The following is an 18,390-nucleotide window of genomic DNA, read 5'->3' as shown; positions in this document are numbered from 1 at the left end:
AAAGTTACTCAAGTAATGTAACCATACCACCCACTTTTGAACAAAACAAAATTAGAAGCCAATATTTGTTAAACAGCTTAATGTGATTTATTGGCATTAGCTAGTCATTTAGCTAACATTGCCTGCATCCAACAGCATTAATCTCACTCGGTTAGTTTGGGGAGGAAAGCTGAGCTAAATTCTTTGCCTTTTGCTGGTTTGCTGCTATGAATGTAACACAGCAGCGCAGATCTGCTCAGCAGCAGCAGCAGCAGCAGCAGCAAGGTTCCTGCCGCAGAGGAGGAAGACATGCGCGAACATCTTAGCGCTCGCATTGCGTTTAAAGGCGCTGAAAAAAGTGAGGGAGACAGAGGGACAAATACAGGAAGTGCGGGAACCCCTACTGTATCAAATCGATATGGGAATAATAGAAAGTTGGCCACTCTGAGGTAAAAAATTATTTAAAAAAAAACCCAGTAAATCCAACTGTAGTCCTGCATTACATTATAATATGCTACATTGTAAAATTGTATATATATATATATATATATACATGTTCACTCTGAATAATAATCAATACTTTGATAAGGCAAAAAACCCAATAAATTAAAAAGAGAAAATCAGTCTTTTCCAAAACACTTAACCGACAGTGTCCTATGATGTCCACCAGGGTGCGGTATTTTGCAACTGATTTCTACCTGCGGCTGGAGTTTTGTAGCATTTCTATGTGGAAAGTTACGGTATGAAGGCTTCAATTTTTTTTTATATTTTTCCTTCGTGTTTTGTTGTCGACTCCTTTAAATGGAATAACAGCAGAAGCACCAGGTCTAGAAAATATTGATTTTCCACATAACTGTAATAAAATCCATATAAAATCCAGCTGTACTGCTCCTGTCTCTACACAGAATAAAGGATAGAAATAGAAATACATTTTCAACGTCGTATTTTCTTTTTCTGCATTTTTACAGATCAGGAACTTTGTGAAACTGAATCCTGTAAAAGGCCTCTTACTTCAACAGTTCGGTTGGTGATAGTCCTTCATACAACACTGCCCTCATGTGGCCAAGCTCAGGTAACTGCATATTCCAAAAAAACACCAGAGAATCGAAAGAAATAATAGAAACAGAAAGAAGCATTCATAAATCATTGTTTTTTTATTTTCTAATCAGATCGATCAGTTATTCAGTGTTTGCAGACGACACAGCTTACAGGCTCTGTATCAAAAAAAGAAAAAGGATCCGTACCTTTAATGCTCAGAAATGACATCAGAGAAACACTAAATAATTAAAACATGTCAGCATTTCCAGTCAGTAGTTTACAATATAAAGTTTATTAAATCTACATTATTGTTCCATACAGCTGCATCCGCTATAGAGCAGCATATATAAAGTACCATAAAACAGACAGGAAGAGAAAAATATGTACATTTTCCTGCTTTCAAAAATCTCAAATATAAACACAGAATTAAAGGCTAAGTTTTCATTCAACCCCGTTAGGAAGCATAAGGTGCTCTTATCAAAAATCATATAGTGATATGGGATTGTGATTAACAAAAACAGTCAATCAGAGGCTGGTTCTGAACCAGTCTCATGTTTGGCCTCAGCCTGGTACCAGTGTTCAGGAGCGTTAAGGCAGAACCGGCTCATGGTGAGGGACCCCCTCTGGTTCAGTCACTGAGCCATTGCAATGCCCACCGGCCCACCGGGCCCACCGTCTCCTGCAGACTCCACCACAGTCCGACACCATCCTGAGACTCTTCAGGTAGCGTTGGCGCCATCTTCAGGTTACAGGAGGAAATGGGACAAGCTGCTGCTGCTGCTTCCGAAGTGCTTTACATGATGATGTGAGCAGCTAGGGCCGGTGGTATCTGCAGGATGGCACACATGGAAACAGCTGTAAACATGAGTTTCCTCCAAACCTTCCACTGATTCAGTACATTTTATGCGACAGAAAGCAGAACATCACTGTGGCATGGAAGAAAAACCACTCGTAATGTAGATCTGAGGTGTACAATTTTTTTGTCACAAAATATGTCAAGAGAAAATGTCTCATGGGCCCAAAAAGATGAGGGGGAGAAATAAAGAAGAAACAAAATACTAACTTTTCATTTTACCTATACAATAATAAACCAAGTTATATAACTTTGAGTAAGTGTGTAAAACTATTTATTTTGTTAGAAAGGGATGTGTAAATTATTGTAGACCCAGAACATTAAGTGGTCTGCCTCATTAAAAAAAGGGGTTTATTTTGTGAATTATTAAAGGTCTCAACTGAAATTTATAAAACATTTTTTTATCAATTTAAAGCAATAAAAACAAGATTTAGGCCACTCTTGTATGTAGCCAAATTGATCAATTCTTTAAAATCAGATCTGGGGCAGCAAAACTTTATTAATGTGATACATAAAGCCTGCTCATCAGGTACTTTTGCTGTAGTCAATATTTCTATTGTGAGATTAGAATTTGTCTGTAACTAAATAAAGTCTCCATTAGCATCAACCACTTGTCCTGAAGGGACAGCCCTGATTTGGAGCATTTTAAGTTAAATCTCTCGACCTAGAATCATGTATTGTGTTCCCTCCACTTCACAATGATGAACTACTTTGTGCTACTCTGTCACATCTAATCCTAATAAAACACTAGGCTGTGTAAGAAGGTGAAAAAGTTCACATAGGTATGAATACTTTAGCCAGGCCAACAGTACTGATACTCAGCGTGTGCGGCGGCCTCACCGGGTGTAGATCTTGCTTTCTTCATGGACCTCCATCTCTGTGCTCTTGAAGTCGTTGAGCTCCTTGCGGATGGCAGCCTGGAGGGAACACACAGGATCAGAACCTTCTGGACACGATTCTGAACACTTGTTTTTCACAAGGCAGGTTTCAGCAAGTCAAATTTAAGACTTAAGAGCTTTTAGACGTCACATTGAATAAACTTTAAGACCAAAAAACTTCATATATAAGGGATCGAAGTATGATCCTGCAATCAAGCATCACACAAAGCCTCGTGGTGCCAAACGTAAAAGTTGTTTTTTGTTTGTACAGAATGCAAAAAGCCTCATTGGAGTTGTCAACAGAGGTGAGACAGTGATGAAAATAAATATTATCCAGCCAACTGGGAATAGGTTTGCACTTATCCATCATAGACATAAAAAAGCTAGGTAGCAAGGGTTTTTAGCAGCTAGCGGTAGCCTCAACTGTGTCAAGTCACAAAATGCACATGTCTGCACACGAAAAAAACAAAAAAAAACAATAGTATTGCTATGACAAATTTTAAGACCTATGATTACTATATTTAAGGCCAATTTGCATTTCCTACAAGGCCTTCATTTTAGATGCATGAAGTTTTAAATCTTTTTAAGGATGCATGGACAGTCTGATATGTGGACCAGAAACTGTCCCAAAAGCAGGAAGCAAACTACAGCGCAGGGCATTCTGGGTAAATACAATCAAAACAAACCCACTAGTCTAGCGGTAGCAGGAGAAATGGTTCATGGTCTTCTATCAGAGAGAAATCCTCCAACCACTACAATCTGACACTACTCTTTTTGTTTCCATTTTGTGAAGAAGGCAGTTTTGCTCAGTTTTTTCTTCAGAGGTTTAACAGAGCGAGAGAACCACAGCAGCTGGAAATGGAATAAATGTAGTTTTGGTCCCGATGGAACCAAGTCTACCAGACTATGAGGTGGCTGCTTCCTGAACACCTGACCGTCACACAAGGCTTCTGTCAGCAGCGACCGGCTGTGAACTGCAAGGTCTCACCTTGTCAGCAGGAGTGAGTTTGGTCCACGGCTTGTCGGCTCTCCGGTCGTAGTCCTCGGCGTGAGTGGACTCCACGTCCTCGTGGAAACGCAGGATCTTCCTGGCCTGCAGCTCAGCCACCGTGGGCCTCTGAGACAGCTGAACGTAGAAGAACAAGGTTTTAGGGCTCGAGTTCAGGAGAATACCTGCTGAACGTACGCTCGCCGAACGTCCCCCACCTTTCTGGTGAGTCTCCGTTTGATCTCGGATCGCTCCAGCCGTCGATCCGTTTCGTTCTTGGCTGTGGGAAGGGAAGACGTTTCATGAGAGGGGAAAACAGAGCAGCCAGTCAGCTAAGCTTCACCTGAGCTGCCGTCCACCCGCTGCCATAATGGAGCTCTGTAAGCACTGCCAAGCTCTGCACAAGGAGCCATGTTGTTCTGATCCCAGCTAAATGGACACCGAGACTGAGCTCAGCCTGACTCGGAGCAGGACTCTGATGACTAAACAAACTGTATTTGAAGTAGTTTGATTTTACAGAAGCTTTTTCCAACAGCTTTAAACGTTCTCCTAAACATGATGAGAGATGCGTGTTATTTCAGCACCAACCTCCCTGTGGGAAGAACAGCACTTTCCTTTCAGCTGCGTTTCTCCACAGCCTGTCTGTGCCTGTCCTGACTGGAGCTCTACCTGATGCTACCTGACATCACACAGCTCAAGTCTTTAAACACTTTGTTTCCCGCCCAGCATCAACTCCGGGCAAGAGAAGCAACTCTTAAGCAGTGGAATGACGCTGGAGTTCAGCGTAACGATGCTAAAAAAACACAATAGTGTCAAGTAGAATTGCTCCAAGTTATTTCACCTATATTAAATCTGGATGTCGGAACATAGTTTAACAAAAGACACTCGTAATTCCCTTTTGTAGTAGTTCAAACATCAAGTACAACTCAATATGAACAGCCAATCAGCAGCAAGAAAAGGAAATGGCAGTCCTGGATTGGCTGCTTTGCAAACAGCAGCCAGTAGTGGGACAAGCAGCTCTGAGGCATTTCAGATTCTCAAGCTGCAATTTCTTTCAAATATTTTAGCTATACTCAGAGAAAAAATTTGAATAAATTGAAATTGACTTTCCTCAGAAAAATCTGTGAATCCGGAGTCGTGAATAAGAGGAGGTCCACACAAACACACACTGGTGTGTTGATGGGAGTCCAGGGCGTTCGTGTATAACTTGTACACTTCATGGTCTCTTTCACTACAACTCAAACTGATTAAAGCATTTCTTTAGTATTAAAAGTCAACGCAGTCTTACTACAAACCTCTAAAAGCAACGCTGACGTTTCAAATGGCTTTCTTGATTAATACACATTTTATTTACAAAAATCAAACCATTAAATTATTGACAGTAAATCGGAAACTTCTTTGTAAGCTGTTTAATTAAATTTAAAAATTTGATTTCTTTTTTTTATCTTGACTAAAAAGGTGAAAACAGCAACTTGTGATATTAGAAACTGATTTATGTATGTACAGATACTGGAGTATCTGCAGGTTTCAGCAAGTCACATTTAAGACTTCTTAGATATTTTTGATGCCACCTTGTATGACATTTAAGATAAAAACAAATAAAAAATATGGGGATCCTGCTGTATTCCAATCAAGCATAGCAAAACTGTGACCCTAGCTTTGTGACCATACTACAGGAAAAAGGCTAGCTGGATAACTTGCTAGCTGGGGTATATTAGCAGCTAGTCTCAAGTAACCTCAGATGTAGAATGCAATTAAAATCAATCAATCAATCAATCAAATTTTATTTGTATAGCACATTTCAGCAGCAAGGCATTTCAAAGTGCTTTAGATCATTACAAACACAGAAACACAATGCAACATAGAATCAACAATCAAAACACAGCATTAAGTCAAGTTCCATCAATAAATTTGTAATTGATCACATTTCAAATACAATCCTAAACAGGTGGGTTTTTAGTTGAGATTTAAAAGAAGTCAGTGTTTCAGCTGTTTTACAGTTTTCTGGAAGTTTGTTTCCAAATGTAGGCATGTGATTCACACTTCTGCCAGACAGAAATGTCCAGTGAAAAATGAAACTCTATTAAATAGTCCTGATTTTCCTAATTTGAGACCTTTGATTAACATATTTAAAGCCAATGTAAATTATATTACCGTAATAAATTTAAGCCATCCTAAAGCTTCAATTTCAGAAACATGAATTTCAGACTTCTTAAGTGTTTGTGGTTACATCCTGACCCTCTGGCGAAGAATACAGCTCATTTTGAGTTGCCTTCACTTAGTAACAGCCTTCACATCGAAGAGTGTTAGTCACTATTTAGCAGAACTAATAAATTCACTGATTGAAATAACTCAGATTTTTTTCGTACTTAAAATTACCAAAAGAATGGTAATGAAAGGTAAACTGGGAGGAAAAGGTGAAACTATGAAACTTAAGAAGTCTTTGAGGAACTGATCTTTTCCTGCAGATGACATATTTAACTGTAATGTGAAGGACGGACAAAGTGAGTCTCACCTTGAAGAATGTTTCTCTGCTCCAGCTCTTCCGCTGTAGGTCTCTGACTCAGCCGCCTGAAGATAAGCAACATATTTATCCATCAGTCATACAGAAAGTCAGTTCATCTGTCAAGTCAGTGAAGAATGCAACATTAGTGCAGTGCATCTCTGAGGTGGAGGAAGGAGAGTAGAAAAACAGATGGTATCCTGTCTTGTTGGGGAGGCAGGTGGGCGTGTGTGTGTGTGGGGGTGTGTGTGTGTGTGTTTTACCGTGTGAGCGTGGTGCCGATCTTGTTCCTCACAGCCACCCACTGCTCCCTGTTGCTCCAGCTCATCCCCTCCTGGTTCTCCTGGCCTTCCCTCTGTTCTCGCTCATATTTCTCCTGCCTCTCCAGCTTCAGAGCCAGCGTGTCTTTTCTCTGCACACGGCTCGCCAGCCCACCTGTCAGACACCAGACCCCCGTATTAATACAGACAGGGGTGGAGGCCGGGCGTGGCTATTACAGGCTTTTCTTTAAAGGGGCAGTATTATGTGATTTCCAGGCACATACTGTCAGTTTATAGCACAAACAAATAACTATGTTACCTTCAGTTGTTACAAATATGAACTTACGGTAAATTAAATTTTACTTGAAATTGGGCCTCTGTCTCTTTAAAAATGCTTCTCTTTGTTTTACTTAACCTTTATTTCACCACATTGACATTTAAAATCTCTTTTGCAAGAGAATCCTGACCAAGACTGGAGGAAGAACATGGAGATTAACAGAAAAACTAACATCTTCATAAATAAATAAATTAATTAATTAAAAGATTCCCCAGTCAAAACATTTCCAGATAGATGATTCCTTCTGTAACTCAGTAAGAACATCCTTAAAAACATTCAGTGCCACCAGCTCCTCTAACTTCATGTATTTCTGCAACAGAAAACTAACATTTGCTGGCAAAGTTCCACCAAGTGTTTGCTAATTGCTGCTGGATAGTCTGAAGGAGCTGAGTGGGGGCATCGTCAGAGAGGGCTGCTCTGTGAGGAAGAAGCTCGGAAGCTTGGAAACTACAGGTCTGAGGAGGAGCTGCGCCTCGAAGGCGGGGCTAAGTCCACCCAGTCATTTTGCACAGCTGAATAGTTGCCATAGAGATCAAGGGATTTTTTTCAAACATGCATGAAAGAATCAAGGCAACACTCCAGGTATATTTTTGATGAGGAAATAATATTATAACATGATGTAAAGCTCAATGAAGATGATTTAACATGATGCTGCCCCTTTAAATGCAACAGTGCAGCTTACTTGCAGGGCCTTCTTCGTCGTCGTCCTCCTCCTCGTCATCATCTTTGTAGAGGATGGGCCCATCGGAGTCTGAGTCGTCCTTGTGGCCGCCCTGTTCGGGTATAGCTGTGACCCTGGGGTCTCCGATCAGGCCCCTCCTGCTCCGGGGTTCCAGCTCCGGCTGCTGGGGGATCCGCTGAGCTTTCAGCTTCTGCAGCTCTTCCTCCATGTCAAAGTCATCATCCTCTGGTCTGGAAAGACAACAGCATCACATGCTGAAGATCGTTTCCATTCCCTTTCCACTCTCACAGATGTCACATACTAGAACTGAAACGTATGGTTATTTTAGTAATCGATTATTCTGACAACTAACCAATCAGATTAATAAAAAACTGTCACATTCTGCAGATTTTACTTTTAACCATCCAATCCTTTTTATTCACCAGAACTCCATAACCACTGCCTGTCTTGACTGGTTTACATGCTAACAACTTCAGCAAATAAACAATAAACAGCACCCTCTCCACCACATAGTGAACAGACAGCGGAGCACCTTCTCACATAGGCTGCTCCAGCTCTGCTGTCGTAGGGACAGATACAGGAAATCCATCTCACTGTACAATAAAAGCTAAATCACTGTTCTGCACTAATCAGTCCAAGTTTGCACAACTGCACTGTGGCACACTTGCTGTACATATATATACATTTATATATACATTCTGTTCTGCATTTTGAATCCTTGCAAGGTCTGCTCTAAGCTGCTTTTTATATTGACAGCATGTTATATTTTATTCTTATTTTATTTTGTCTACAATTGCTACTCAGTGGTGGATGTTGTGTGTCTTGTCTCTATTCTGCTGTAACTGCGAAATAATTTCCCTGCTGGGATGAATAAAGTAATTCTATTCTATTCTATTCTATTCTAAAGTGACAAGCCATTAATACAAGACCAAACAATGTTTGGACACTTTAATTAGAATGAAACAACTGAAGTTCAAAAACATTATTTTTACGTTATGTGTATTTTTTATGTTTGCCTTATTCTGGTGTTTAGACATTGCTAAAAATGTCCTCCAGGAACACATAATTACCTAATGATATTTTCAAATTTCCTGTTAACTTTAAACATTATTAACTGAAAGACACAGCAGGTTGCCAGATGGTGGCTCTAATGCTCCTACCACCAGGCTTAGCTGGTTTGCTGGGGGAAACCCTGATTTATTCATATTTATTACTGAGAGAGTGAAATAAAAAAAATTAATGAAATGGAAAATTAACATTTTAATTTGACTCAGAAAAACGTCCAGTTTCTGCAATAAATTTCTTTGCCGTTTAAAAATCTATTCAAATAAAAAACCCAGAACCACTTCAAGCCCAGATCTTCATCTGGGTACCAGTGAGATTGACGATTACTTACAGCCTCAGAGGTTCGATGAAGACGGGGAGGGAGTGACGCGAGTTCAGCAGCGCCTCTTCAGGGTCGTCAGGGACCTCTGAGGAAAGCTCAAAGAGCAGTGAGTGGGCCCTCTGGGATCCCTCAGGGTTAGGCTGGACTGCGCCAGGGCTGTTCAGAGCTCTCTTGATCAGGATGTGCAGCGGGACGGCCGGAGGCTGGCCGGGCAGCTCCATGGTCGGGGTGGGGAGGTCCGTCTGGATGACGGGAACAGCCCCGGCAAACGAGGTGGGAGGTGGACGGAGCAACTTCACCCTGGGAGGAGAAGGGGGTATGTGGGCGGGCAGCGGGAGCGCGGCCTCCGCCATCCTCTGGGGGACAGTCATGGGCGTCCTGTCCTCACTGCTTCCACCTTTAGGGACGGCAAGGGGCACTGCAGGGTTAACAGAGGGCGGCTCGGGAACCTGAGTGGGGAGGGATGGGTCTACAGAGTAGTGCTTGTTGACGGGGGTCGTCCTTTTGGGTGGGATTGGTGGGGAGCGCTTAGCAGGAGCAATGACGGTGTTCAAGCCGCCGCTGGCCTGAGAGAACTCAGCTGTGAAGAAAAAGAAGCAAAGAGAAAAACAAGAATTAAAGTGTGAAGAAGTGAAGGGAACCATTCAGGGTGTGAAGATGCAGAAGCAACTGGTGAGGTTAGTACGACGACGACAAGCATCAAAACTACTGAACAAACAGCTGAGTCAGTAGGAGATGATCGTTCAAGAGTTACACAGTTCACAGGTCGTCATGGCAACAGCTCAATTAACGAGGACATTCACTTCATTCTAGTGTTTTCCATGCAAGGCCATTCTTTATTTAGAAAACATTAGTTCAACCAGAGGGGGGGAAAAAAAGCTGAATTATCAGCAGGTGCATGTATGGAGTTAACACTCAGATGACGGGATGAGGTCGACGGGCTCCGGCGAGCCACTCGGGCGTCCGGCCCCGGTACCTGAGCGGGTCCGGTCAGCCCTGTGGCGTAGGTACACGGGCAGAGAGAGGTAGAGGCCGGCCCGGCTCTGCTCAAGTCCCGAGCCCCTCCAGGAGCACGGCTGCCTGACCTGAGGCGCCCTGTTCAGGGAGGAAGCTGGCAGAAATGAGTGGAGACGTCAGGGATGGGGCTGGCTTACATTCCATGCTGGGAGATAAACATAAAAACCAGCAGCAGAGGATGGGAAACACCCTGTGTGTCAGAGCACCGCACTTATCTCAAGCTATCACCAAGTGAAACCTGCTGAAACTCAAATTTTGAGATTTGTTTAAGACTTTTAAGAATTTAAGACCTGAATTGTAACAGGAATGTACAATAGGATATCATGGATTTTATTTGATATATATTTGTAAATAAGCCTGGATGATATGAACATAAAGTTTTATCCCAATGTTTTGTAGTAAATATTTAATGATAACTATTTATTACTTCTTTTGTAGGTAACTTGTATGACGGTGACTTGAGAGATTAACTATAGATCTTGTTACACTCTAATTATTACATTTCCTCTTAGTATTTTTCTCATTTGTCACCATAAAGTCTTCTGTCTCTACACTTGTTTGGTTCCATGCGCTGCTCATTTTTCTTTCAGCTGTATTTGCCTCCATAGTAATAGCTTTGATGACATAAAATTCTTCACTAGGCCAGACTCTGACCATCATGTTTAATCCACAAAATGTCCGACTTCAGAGTTTGTGTCACACCAAATGCTGCTCTTAGATCAGTCCTAGCAGTAGCAGCACTGTCTGTGTTTTGAGGAGCTTTAGTCATGTCGAGAGAGGAAAGCTTGGCTAATAACATCATATGGGTTGGTTACAAAATTGAGCCAGTGCTGAAGATGAACACCATCCAGCCAACCGGCAATAAATTTGCAATTAACCCACGATAGATGCAAAAAAAAAAAAAAAAAAAAACACACACAAAAAACATAGCTAGCTAGTAAGGGTGAAATAGCAGCTAATTCAGTGATAACTTAGCTAGTTAGTGACAACTTTAACCGCAAGTCCCACATCGCAATGAAGATGTCTGCAGGTGACTCAAACTATTGACTGATGGAAAAGTTTTGCGAGAAAAATCTACATAAAATATACAAGATTATAGTCATATGAGGGGAAAATATAAGACCTGAGATTAACGTATTCAAAGCCAACTTTACTTTTTTCATGTTATTTGTTTTCTAAACTGTAAGACTTTTGACTAAAACTATGATATTTTGTATTATTTGTATACCATCATTCCTGTTTAATATTTAGTTTAATTTATTCTAGTTTGACATTACTTATGTTGAAGACATTTCTTTGTAGTATTTGTTTATAATAAAGTTATGTTTTGAAAAGGGGGGGGGCGGGAAGAAATTTTAAGGCCTTAATTTTAGATACATTAATTGAAGACTGCTAAAGCCGAGCCCGCGGCCAGCTGACAGTAACACTCCAACAGGCTGTTATTGTCACCCTGTGGGTCTCAACCCACTATGCTTTGTCTCACACTGATTTATTACAGACCATCCCTGATCCTTCCAACCCTGGCTCAGATCTGGATCAGATCTGGACAGGGACTTTGGATGAAGTGGAGCACCTTCATGATGCAACAAAACACATCCAGCTGCCTTTTATTGAAACACTCACAGAGAAAGTTATGCTACAATCTCAGCCAGCACCGCTTACTTGCTATTTGTAAATGTGTGAAATTGCAACTGCTGCTAGCAAATGGCAGAGGAATGTGTCACTGCGACAGAGGCTGCGTGAGTTTCAAGCCAACAACAATGGGCTGGGCTGCAAGAACGAGCAGCTGTGGCAAGCTGGGGCAAACAATATTAAAAATAAGACACCAGTCAGTTTCCATCTGCCCTAAAGAAAAAACTCTACTGGTGTAAAACAAGCTGGAGCATGTTGCCTCAAACAGATGGATGAGAGCAGCAACAGCTCAGGCAGGTGCAGAGGTAACAAGAGACGTTTTTGTTGTCTCTGTGTCAAAAGACGTCATCATAATCCGTTTTTAAAATGATAGTGACCTATTCATTGCATTTGATTTTTACTGGGTTCTACAGGGTGGGCCATACGTTTCCATACATGGAAGAATGCAAAATGTATATTTCTTTTATATTTCAGATACCGAAGAAAATGCGCTTGACAAAAGAGCAAACAATTGAAATTATATTGATGGCTGAATCAGGAAGCAGACAAATGGTTGCACAAAACTTTAACAGAAATCATGGAACGAGCATCACACACACGACACTGTGGCAAAACTTATTTGCAAGTTTCAGAAAACTGGAAATGTTGCAGCTCAACCACGAAGTGGTCCAAGACGTGCAGCGATTACAGAGTCCCACAAAAATAAAAACGGTTGCCCAATCTAAAATGTTTATTTTTTCTATGTATGGAAACTTATGGCCCAGCCTGTATAACAAACATACATGGTTTAGTTCCCTCTGAGATGCACTACTCTGTGTGTAAAGTTGAAAATGCCTGCATGTCTGCACCAGTCATCTGACAAAGAGACAAATGGCTGTCCGATTTTTCTTTCACCATTTTATGCACCCCCTGATCAGGAGAGACTCCCGCTAACCGCTCACTGACGCCTGAGGAAACATATGAATGCTGGCTAAAACTCTCCAGCAGCAACACTGATGGAGGCTGGTTGGTTTTTATAAGTCAGAAAAACTCAGCAGGATCAGTGAACTGGAAACCCCCCACCCCAAAAACAAACATATGTATTTTAACAAAGTGGCTGATAAATGCATCTATACAAAAGCATAATGTGTACAATATACCTAAAGGGGAGGACCAGAGGCGCTCAGACCGGTTTAAAAGATGTTTTGAAAGTAGTGAGTCATTTCCATGTCTGTTTTTCCCTCCATAAAAATCTGGTCTAGTGCTAAACTACTGCTATATGTTAATTAATACCAGTTCTGTCAGTTTTCTTCATGTTTCCACAGGACTTTTTGAAAATTTAACTTTGGTGGTGAGCTCTAACTTCAAGTGATGGACCATCACCCTAATCTTTAGCTCACTGTCAGTTTTAAATTAAAGCAGGTTAGAAAAAATGTCATCTAAAAACCAGGAGAGTCTTGTAGGTGACAGTGATCTTAATTTTACCACGTTTCCTCTGACTGGAAGCAATGAAAAACGGCCCAGCAAGAGCCTCAACTGGAATCTGACAGCCTGTGAAAGGGACAAAAGATTTGGGTGATGGCAAAGACAGCTTCTATCCTGAAGTACATAACAAGCTCATCAGCAAAGATAAATCATCAAGAATAGCAGTGAAAACATGCAAACCCCCACCCCCAAAATAAAAACAGCTCAGCAGTTATAGGGAAGGCTTGGTTGCTGTAAAAAGAGCAAAAGATTTGTCCATTTATTATTCAGAAGGTGAGTTTTTAAAAAATTCCTTTGATGTAGGTTTATTATCCTACAAACAAACTTCCTGTCTGAGTGAAAAATTGTTAATGTGAGGGATGTGAATTAGGGCTGTAATGATTCCTCAAACGATTTGAGCACCGTGTTTATTAAAATTTCTCGAGGTAAATTATCTGCCTTGAAGCTTTGTCAAATTTTGTTTTATTATTTAGCACCTTGTTCAGCCGGGTCATTATTTGCGTTGCACAACGCTCATTCTTCTGCCTATGAGTTGTTGACGAAAGCTAAGTGTTAGCAGCATAATGTCTAATTTTCAAGTTTGGTCCAGGGGGCTTTCATTGATTGATGATAATGTCCGAGTTTTTAGCGTTTTTTTTCGGGGGATCAATAAGCCTTCGCAAACTGACTAAGGAGATGCCTGGAGTACAGAAGCATTTCTCCTGCCGCAGCAACTGCATGGAGGCCGGTAGTGAGTGAACGACGGTGAAGAGTGCAGCAGGTGTATTTATACAAGTGGAGTGGATAAACAAAACAGAGCAAAAATAAATTTACCTCCATACTGGTCGCAACAAATGGTTGGTAGAGTGCATCGTGGCGGCAGATAGCTATGTTTCTGTGTGCACACAGTAACCAAATCCAGTCGTTCCCATGGACACAAAAGCTATACATGGCTGGACAAAGTGAGAGTTTGTCTATTAAATTGACTGAAGATAAATACATAAACTAAAAACTGGAGTATTAACATTTTTGTTTACAAATGTCTGTTATCATGGCTCTTTATTATTAAATTGAATATAATTTCAGATTTTTGTATAATTTTTGTCCAGGTAAACATAAAAGGTGAGCTATTGTTGTTACAGGTTGATTTTCTAAACTACTGAAAAGTAATTGCTAGAGATGCTCAAATATAAAAAATTGGGCCGATTTTGATATCCGATAGTTATACTGCTCTATTTACCAATATTTTATCAAATTTTTTATTCAATTACTCGATTAATCGTCAGAATACTTGATAGAATACTTGATAGCTAAAACAAATGTTTGCAACAGCCCTAATGTGAATAGTTTTGGTTCATCAGGATATTCTTATTTTAATTTGTCCCTCTGTCTAACTTTCTCCAAGTTACTCAATCATTTTTTTTCTGTTTTCTATTTCTTTTAGCCTTTCTCTGAACCAATCAGTCTAAAGCTACATCTATGACCTGTATTGGAGCACTTACTCTGTTGTGCTGTATCTTACCTATCCACCTCTACCTATATCTGAACAACCTCTCAAGCAGGAGAAGAGTTAATGATCAAAATCAAAATCTAGCTTAAGCTTGTGTAAGACGCGCTGTTAAGTTGACTTTCCTGTTAAGGTGAGAATTTCCTGAAACAGCTGATTTGCAGCAGAGTGGCATTCCAAAAAGGCAAATAAAAGTGAAAAAAATCAATTAAAACAAATTTTGTTTTTGGGTTGTCTATAATTGATTATTTTATATAACTTTTTCTGTGTATACTTGTTTCTACATCCAAATCTATTTTTACATATTTACTCATTTAAAGAATTTCTGAAATGCCATGCTGAACAAGCTCAAGAAATAAACAGGAAACATCTGAAGAATGTGGTGGAGCCAACGCAGCTCTGTGGGGAACAACACTCCAAGGTTCCCCCTGAGTATTTATCTCAGTCTGCAGATAACAGAAACCACTGTTTATGCTGACTGCAGCCAAAGGAGGGCTGAGTAATTACTAAAAGAGTTATCCTGTTTCTCCCACAAACATTAGGTCTGTTTTACTGAGCTGGTTAAGGAGCAACAGGATTTACTCATGAGCACATTCCACCACAGGATGCTGAATATTTACATTACACTGAAATTAGTCGATTCAGGTGTATTCTGCTGTCAACAACTGTGTGTTTACTTTCAAGGAATATTTCCTCCACCACCAGCAGTTTCATCAGTCATACCAAAACTAACCTTCAGTAACATTTTGTACAAATAGAAATACAAGTTTTGTAAAGATACAGTTGAAACCAGAAGTTTAGATACACCACTTCTTTCTCACTATTTGAAGTTAAATCAAACTAAGCTTTACGAGAACCAGGTAGACATGTCTTTTTATTTGGTGTATGTAAACCTCTGGTTCCAACTGTAAATGCATTTGAGACTCTTATCTTCTGTCATCTTTAATATTATTAACTGTGCATTATGGTGCGTCTGTTTTTGAAATAGGAAAGAGATGAAGACTCTCAGGCATTGTAACTGTTCTAAAATCCTCAAAATGACTTTGGACAACTTTGGGAATGCTGAGAATGAAAACAAGCATGATGGGGTTTTGCTTTATCACATTGGTACTTTCAGTTTCTAGATTTCATCAGAGCACAAAGTGCAGTGAATCAAAAACAGTGCAGTAGACAGATTGGATAGCATTGGGTTCTTCAGAGTCCAATCTCTGATGAATTCAAGAAAACATCACTATACAAGATTTTAACAGGTGGCTAAATCAAGAAAACAGATCTTTAGTTCAGTATCCAGCCAGACTTCCCTTACCAAGATTATTTTTCTACATGGTAAATTTGGTAGTACAGAAAATGTTCTCTTACAATTTTGACAGATGTTCTTTCACCTACAAAGTCATAATATCTTAACTTTGAACACAGGTTGCAGTGTGGTTAGATAGAAGCCAGGCAGTCCATGGCTTATGATGAAGGTATAATCACATTTGGACTGTTTGACCAACTTCAAAAGAGGACACAAATAGACAGAGACCAAAGCAACTCATTATAGAGAGGACAGGAAAGAAACTCACCAAGCGCTGGAGGATTGCTGTTGCGGTTGGTGGGTTTAGGTGGAGGCACAGGAGGTAGCTTGAAAACAACAGGGGACTGCTGAGCATGAGGAGGGACAGGAGGTTGTTGGACATGGGGAGGGACAGGAGGTTGTTGGACATGGGGAGTGACAGGAGGTTGTTGGACATGGGGAGTGACAGGAGGTTGTTGGACATGGGGAGGGACAGGAGGTTGTTGGACATGGGGAGGGACAGGAGGTTGTTGGACATGGGGAGGGACAGGGGGCTGCTGGACATGGGGAGGGACAGGGGGCTGCTGGACATGGGGGGAGACAGGGGGCTGCTTTGTGTGGGGTGGAACAGGGGGAGGAGCACCAGGAAGAGTCAGCTGAGGTTGGTCAATTACTACGAGAGAGACAGTTCTTGGGGGCTTGACAATTGCAGCTTCAACAGAACAGCTGGAGGAGGTAGAAGACGAGGAAGAGAAGGACAGGGTCGAACAAGTGGACTTGGAAAGATGACCAGTGGGGAATTTAGAGGGAACCAAAGCTTGCTTGGGTAGGGGTAGTTGTTTTTGGGAATCTTGCTCCGGGGAATGGTCAGGGATCAATCGGACACCGACAGACTCTGCAGAGGCGTGGACAGACACAAACACACACAGACAGTCATTAAAGGAGAGGTTGACAAGGCTTCAAACACTGAGCTTTGGAAAACTACGTAAACAGGAAGCACAAAAAGCGTTGACACACAAATCAAAAGTGAGGCAAAAGCTGAAATGAGGGGCTGGCTTGTAGGATATTCTTTAGAGGGGAGGTGACCTAAAGTACACCCATGATGACAGATCAAAGAGGATCTTCTTGATTTCTTTTGACTCAACAGTACATTGTAAAACGTACTTAGACTTTTTGAGCAACTTTTGTACATTTTGTCACATTACAACTACATAGTTGTGAAATGGAGGACTTCACAACTTCACTATCCACTACAAGTTGTGAAGTCACATGGTTTTCAAAATTTCATGTACTTTTGTGCCTTTGTAATCACCCACTTTTTAATATTTTTATGCTTCTACATCCAGCCAAGAAATAAACATCCACACTTGGCTTCGTGAGAGCTAAATTCAAAACTTTTGCAAAGGTTTCAAGAGCCTTAATAATTTCCTTACCTGAGCGGTCACGGAATTCGACTCCTGGTTTATATCTGGGTAGCGTGGAACTTCGTTCAACGCTCAATATAGTTTTCTTGTCATCATCTGAGGAGCTTCGCTGCATTGGAGGTCGCAAGTCCATGTCATGGACTGAACGTGGGACAGGCAAGATTCTGTCCATTTTCTCACGTTCATCTCCCTGTTCCTTAATCCGGTCTTCCCGTTTGTCCCTGATATCACCTCTCTCCACCTGAGCATAATTCCTGTCCCTATCTTCTCTTACTTTATCATCTTTTCTATCGTCTCTATTCTCCTTCCTGTCACGCTCAAGCCATCGCTCTTTGTTGTCTTTTCTTTCTCTGTCATCAAGCTCTCTCTTTTCCTTTTCATACTGCTCCCGTTCCCTCCATTCTCTTTCATCACGATCTCTCTTTTCCTTGTCCTCCCTATTCCGATCTCTCTTCTCCCTCTCGTCCCGATCCCTCCTCTCCCTTTCGTCCCGATCTCTGCGCTCCATCTCGTCCCGATCAAAAACCCTCCTCTCATCCTGATCCCTCCTCTCGTCCCGATCGCGGTCCCTCTTCCCCCTCTCGTCCCGATCACGATCTCTCTTGTCCCTCTCGTCCCGATCATGATCTCTCCGGTCCTTCTCATCTCGATCCCTCCTCTCCCTCTCGTCAGGATTACGATCCCGCCTCTCCCTCTCGTCCGGATCACGATCCCTCCTGTCCCTGTCATCCCGATCCCTCCTCTCCCTGTCGTCTTGATCCCTCCTCTCCTTGTTGTCTCGATCCCTCCTTTCCCGAATGGCTTGGCCATCTTGGCCATCCCTCTTCTTGTCTTTAATGGGTCTATCATCTTGTGGAGGGTCAGACCCTCTTCTATCATAGTCCAAGGGAATGCGGCTTCGTCTGTCTACATCCATGGGCAACTTTGCATATCTGTCCACATCCAGAGGCGCCCGGATAAGCACAGAGTCCAATGGTGTTCTGGCGCGACGGTCTTCTCCTTGAGTATACCTCATGGGATTTGCCTTGATGTCAGCCTTTTGATATTCCATTTCTGACACCTTATCGGCATCTGTTTGTACAGGGTGCCCATTTTTAACTGGTGGATCTTTGAGGTGGATTTCATTGTTGCTCCCTAACCACATGCAGACGGGGGAAAAGTATATGAGCAAATAACATTTTTTTGC

General features: G+C 41.5%; 1 protein-coding gene across 7 annotated transcripts in view; it reads right to left on the bottom strand.

Moving 5' to 3' along the window:
• Positions 1-1,114: 1,114 nt before the first annotated feature.
• Positions 1,115-18,390, bottom strand: part of LOC102221607 (phosphatase and actin regulator 4A-like) — a 34,894-nt gene continuing 17,618 nt past the window's right edge. For 6 of the 7 annotated variants that reach the window (XM_023345432.1, XM_023345434.1, XM_023345433.1 and 3 more), the window contains 11 exons: positions 17,214-18,338; positions 16,070-16,675; positions 9,882-10,016; positions 8,915-9,485; positions 7,519-7,748; positions 6,503-6,674; positions 6,252-6,307; positions 3,955-4,016; positions 3,737-3,874; positions 2,711-2,787; positions 1,115-1,846 (listed from right to left, as the gene is read on the bottom strand). In XM_023345432.1, the coding sequence (XP_023201200.1) occupies positions 1,831-1,846; positions 2,711-2,787; positions 3,737-3,874; positions 3,955-4,016; positions 6,252-6,307; positions 6,503-6,674; positions 7,519-7,748; positions 8,915-9,485; positions 9,882-10,016; positions 16,070-16,675; positions 17,214-18,338 (3,188 nt within the window). In that variant the 3' untranslated portion in view covers positions 1,115-1,830. The remainder of the gene's footprint in view (positions 1,847-2,710; positions 2,788-3,736; positions 3,875-3,954; positions 4,017-6,251; positions 6,308-6,502; positions 6,675-7,518; positions 7,749-8,914; positions 9,486-9,881; positions 10,017-16,069; positions 16,676-17,213; positions 18,339-18,390) is intronic. The other variant, XM_023345436.1, reaches the window with a different exon arrangement.

This window comes from Xiphophorus maculatus, chromosome 13 (genome assembly GCF_002775205.1).
Source record: "Xiphophorus maculatus strain JP 163 A chromosome 13, X_maculatus-5.0-male, whole genome shotgun sequence".
In the NCBI taxonomy this organism is placed as follows: Eukaryota; Metazoa; Chordata; class Actinopteri; order Cyprinodontiformes; family Poeciliidae; genus Xiphophorus; species Xiphophorus maculatus.
The sequence above is the reverse complement of the archived record's forward strand: the minus strand, read 5'-3'. Positions and strand labels throughout refer to the sequence as shown.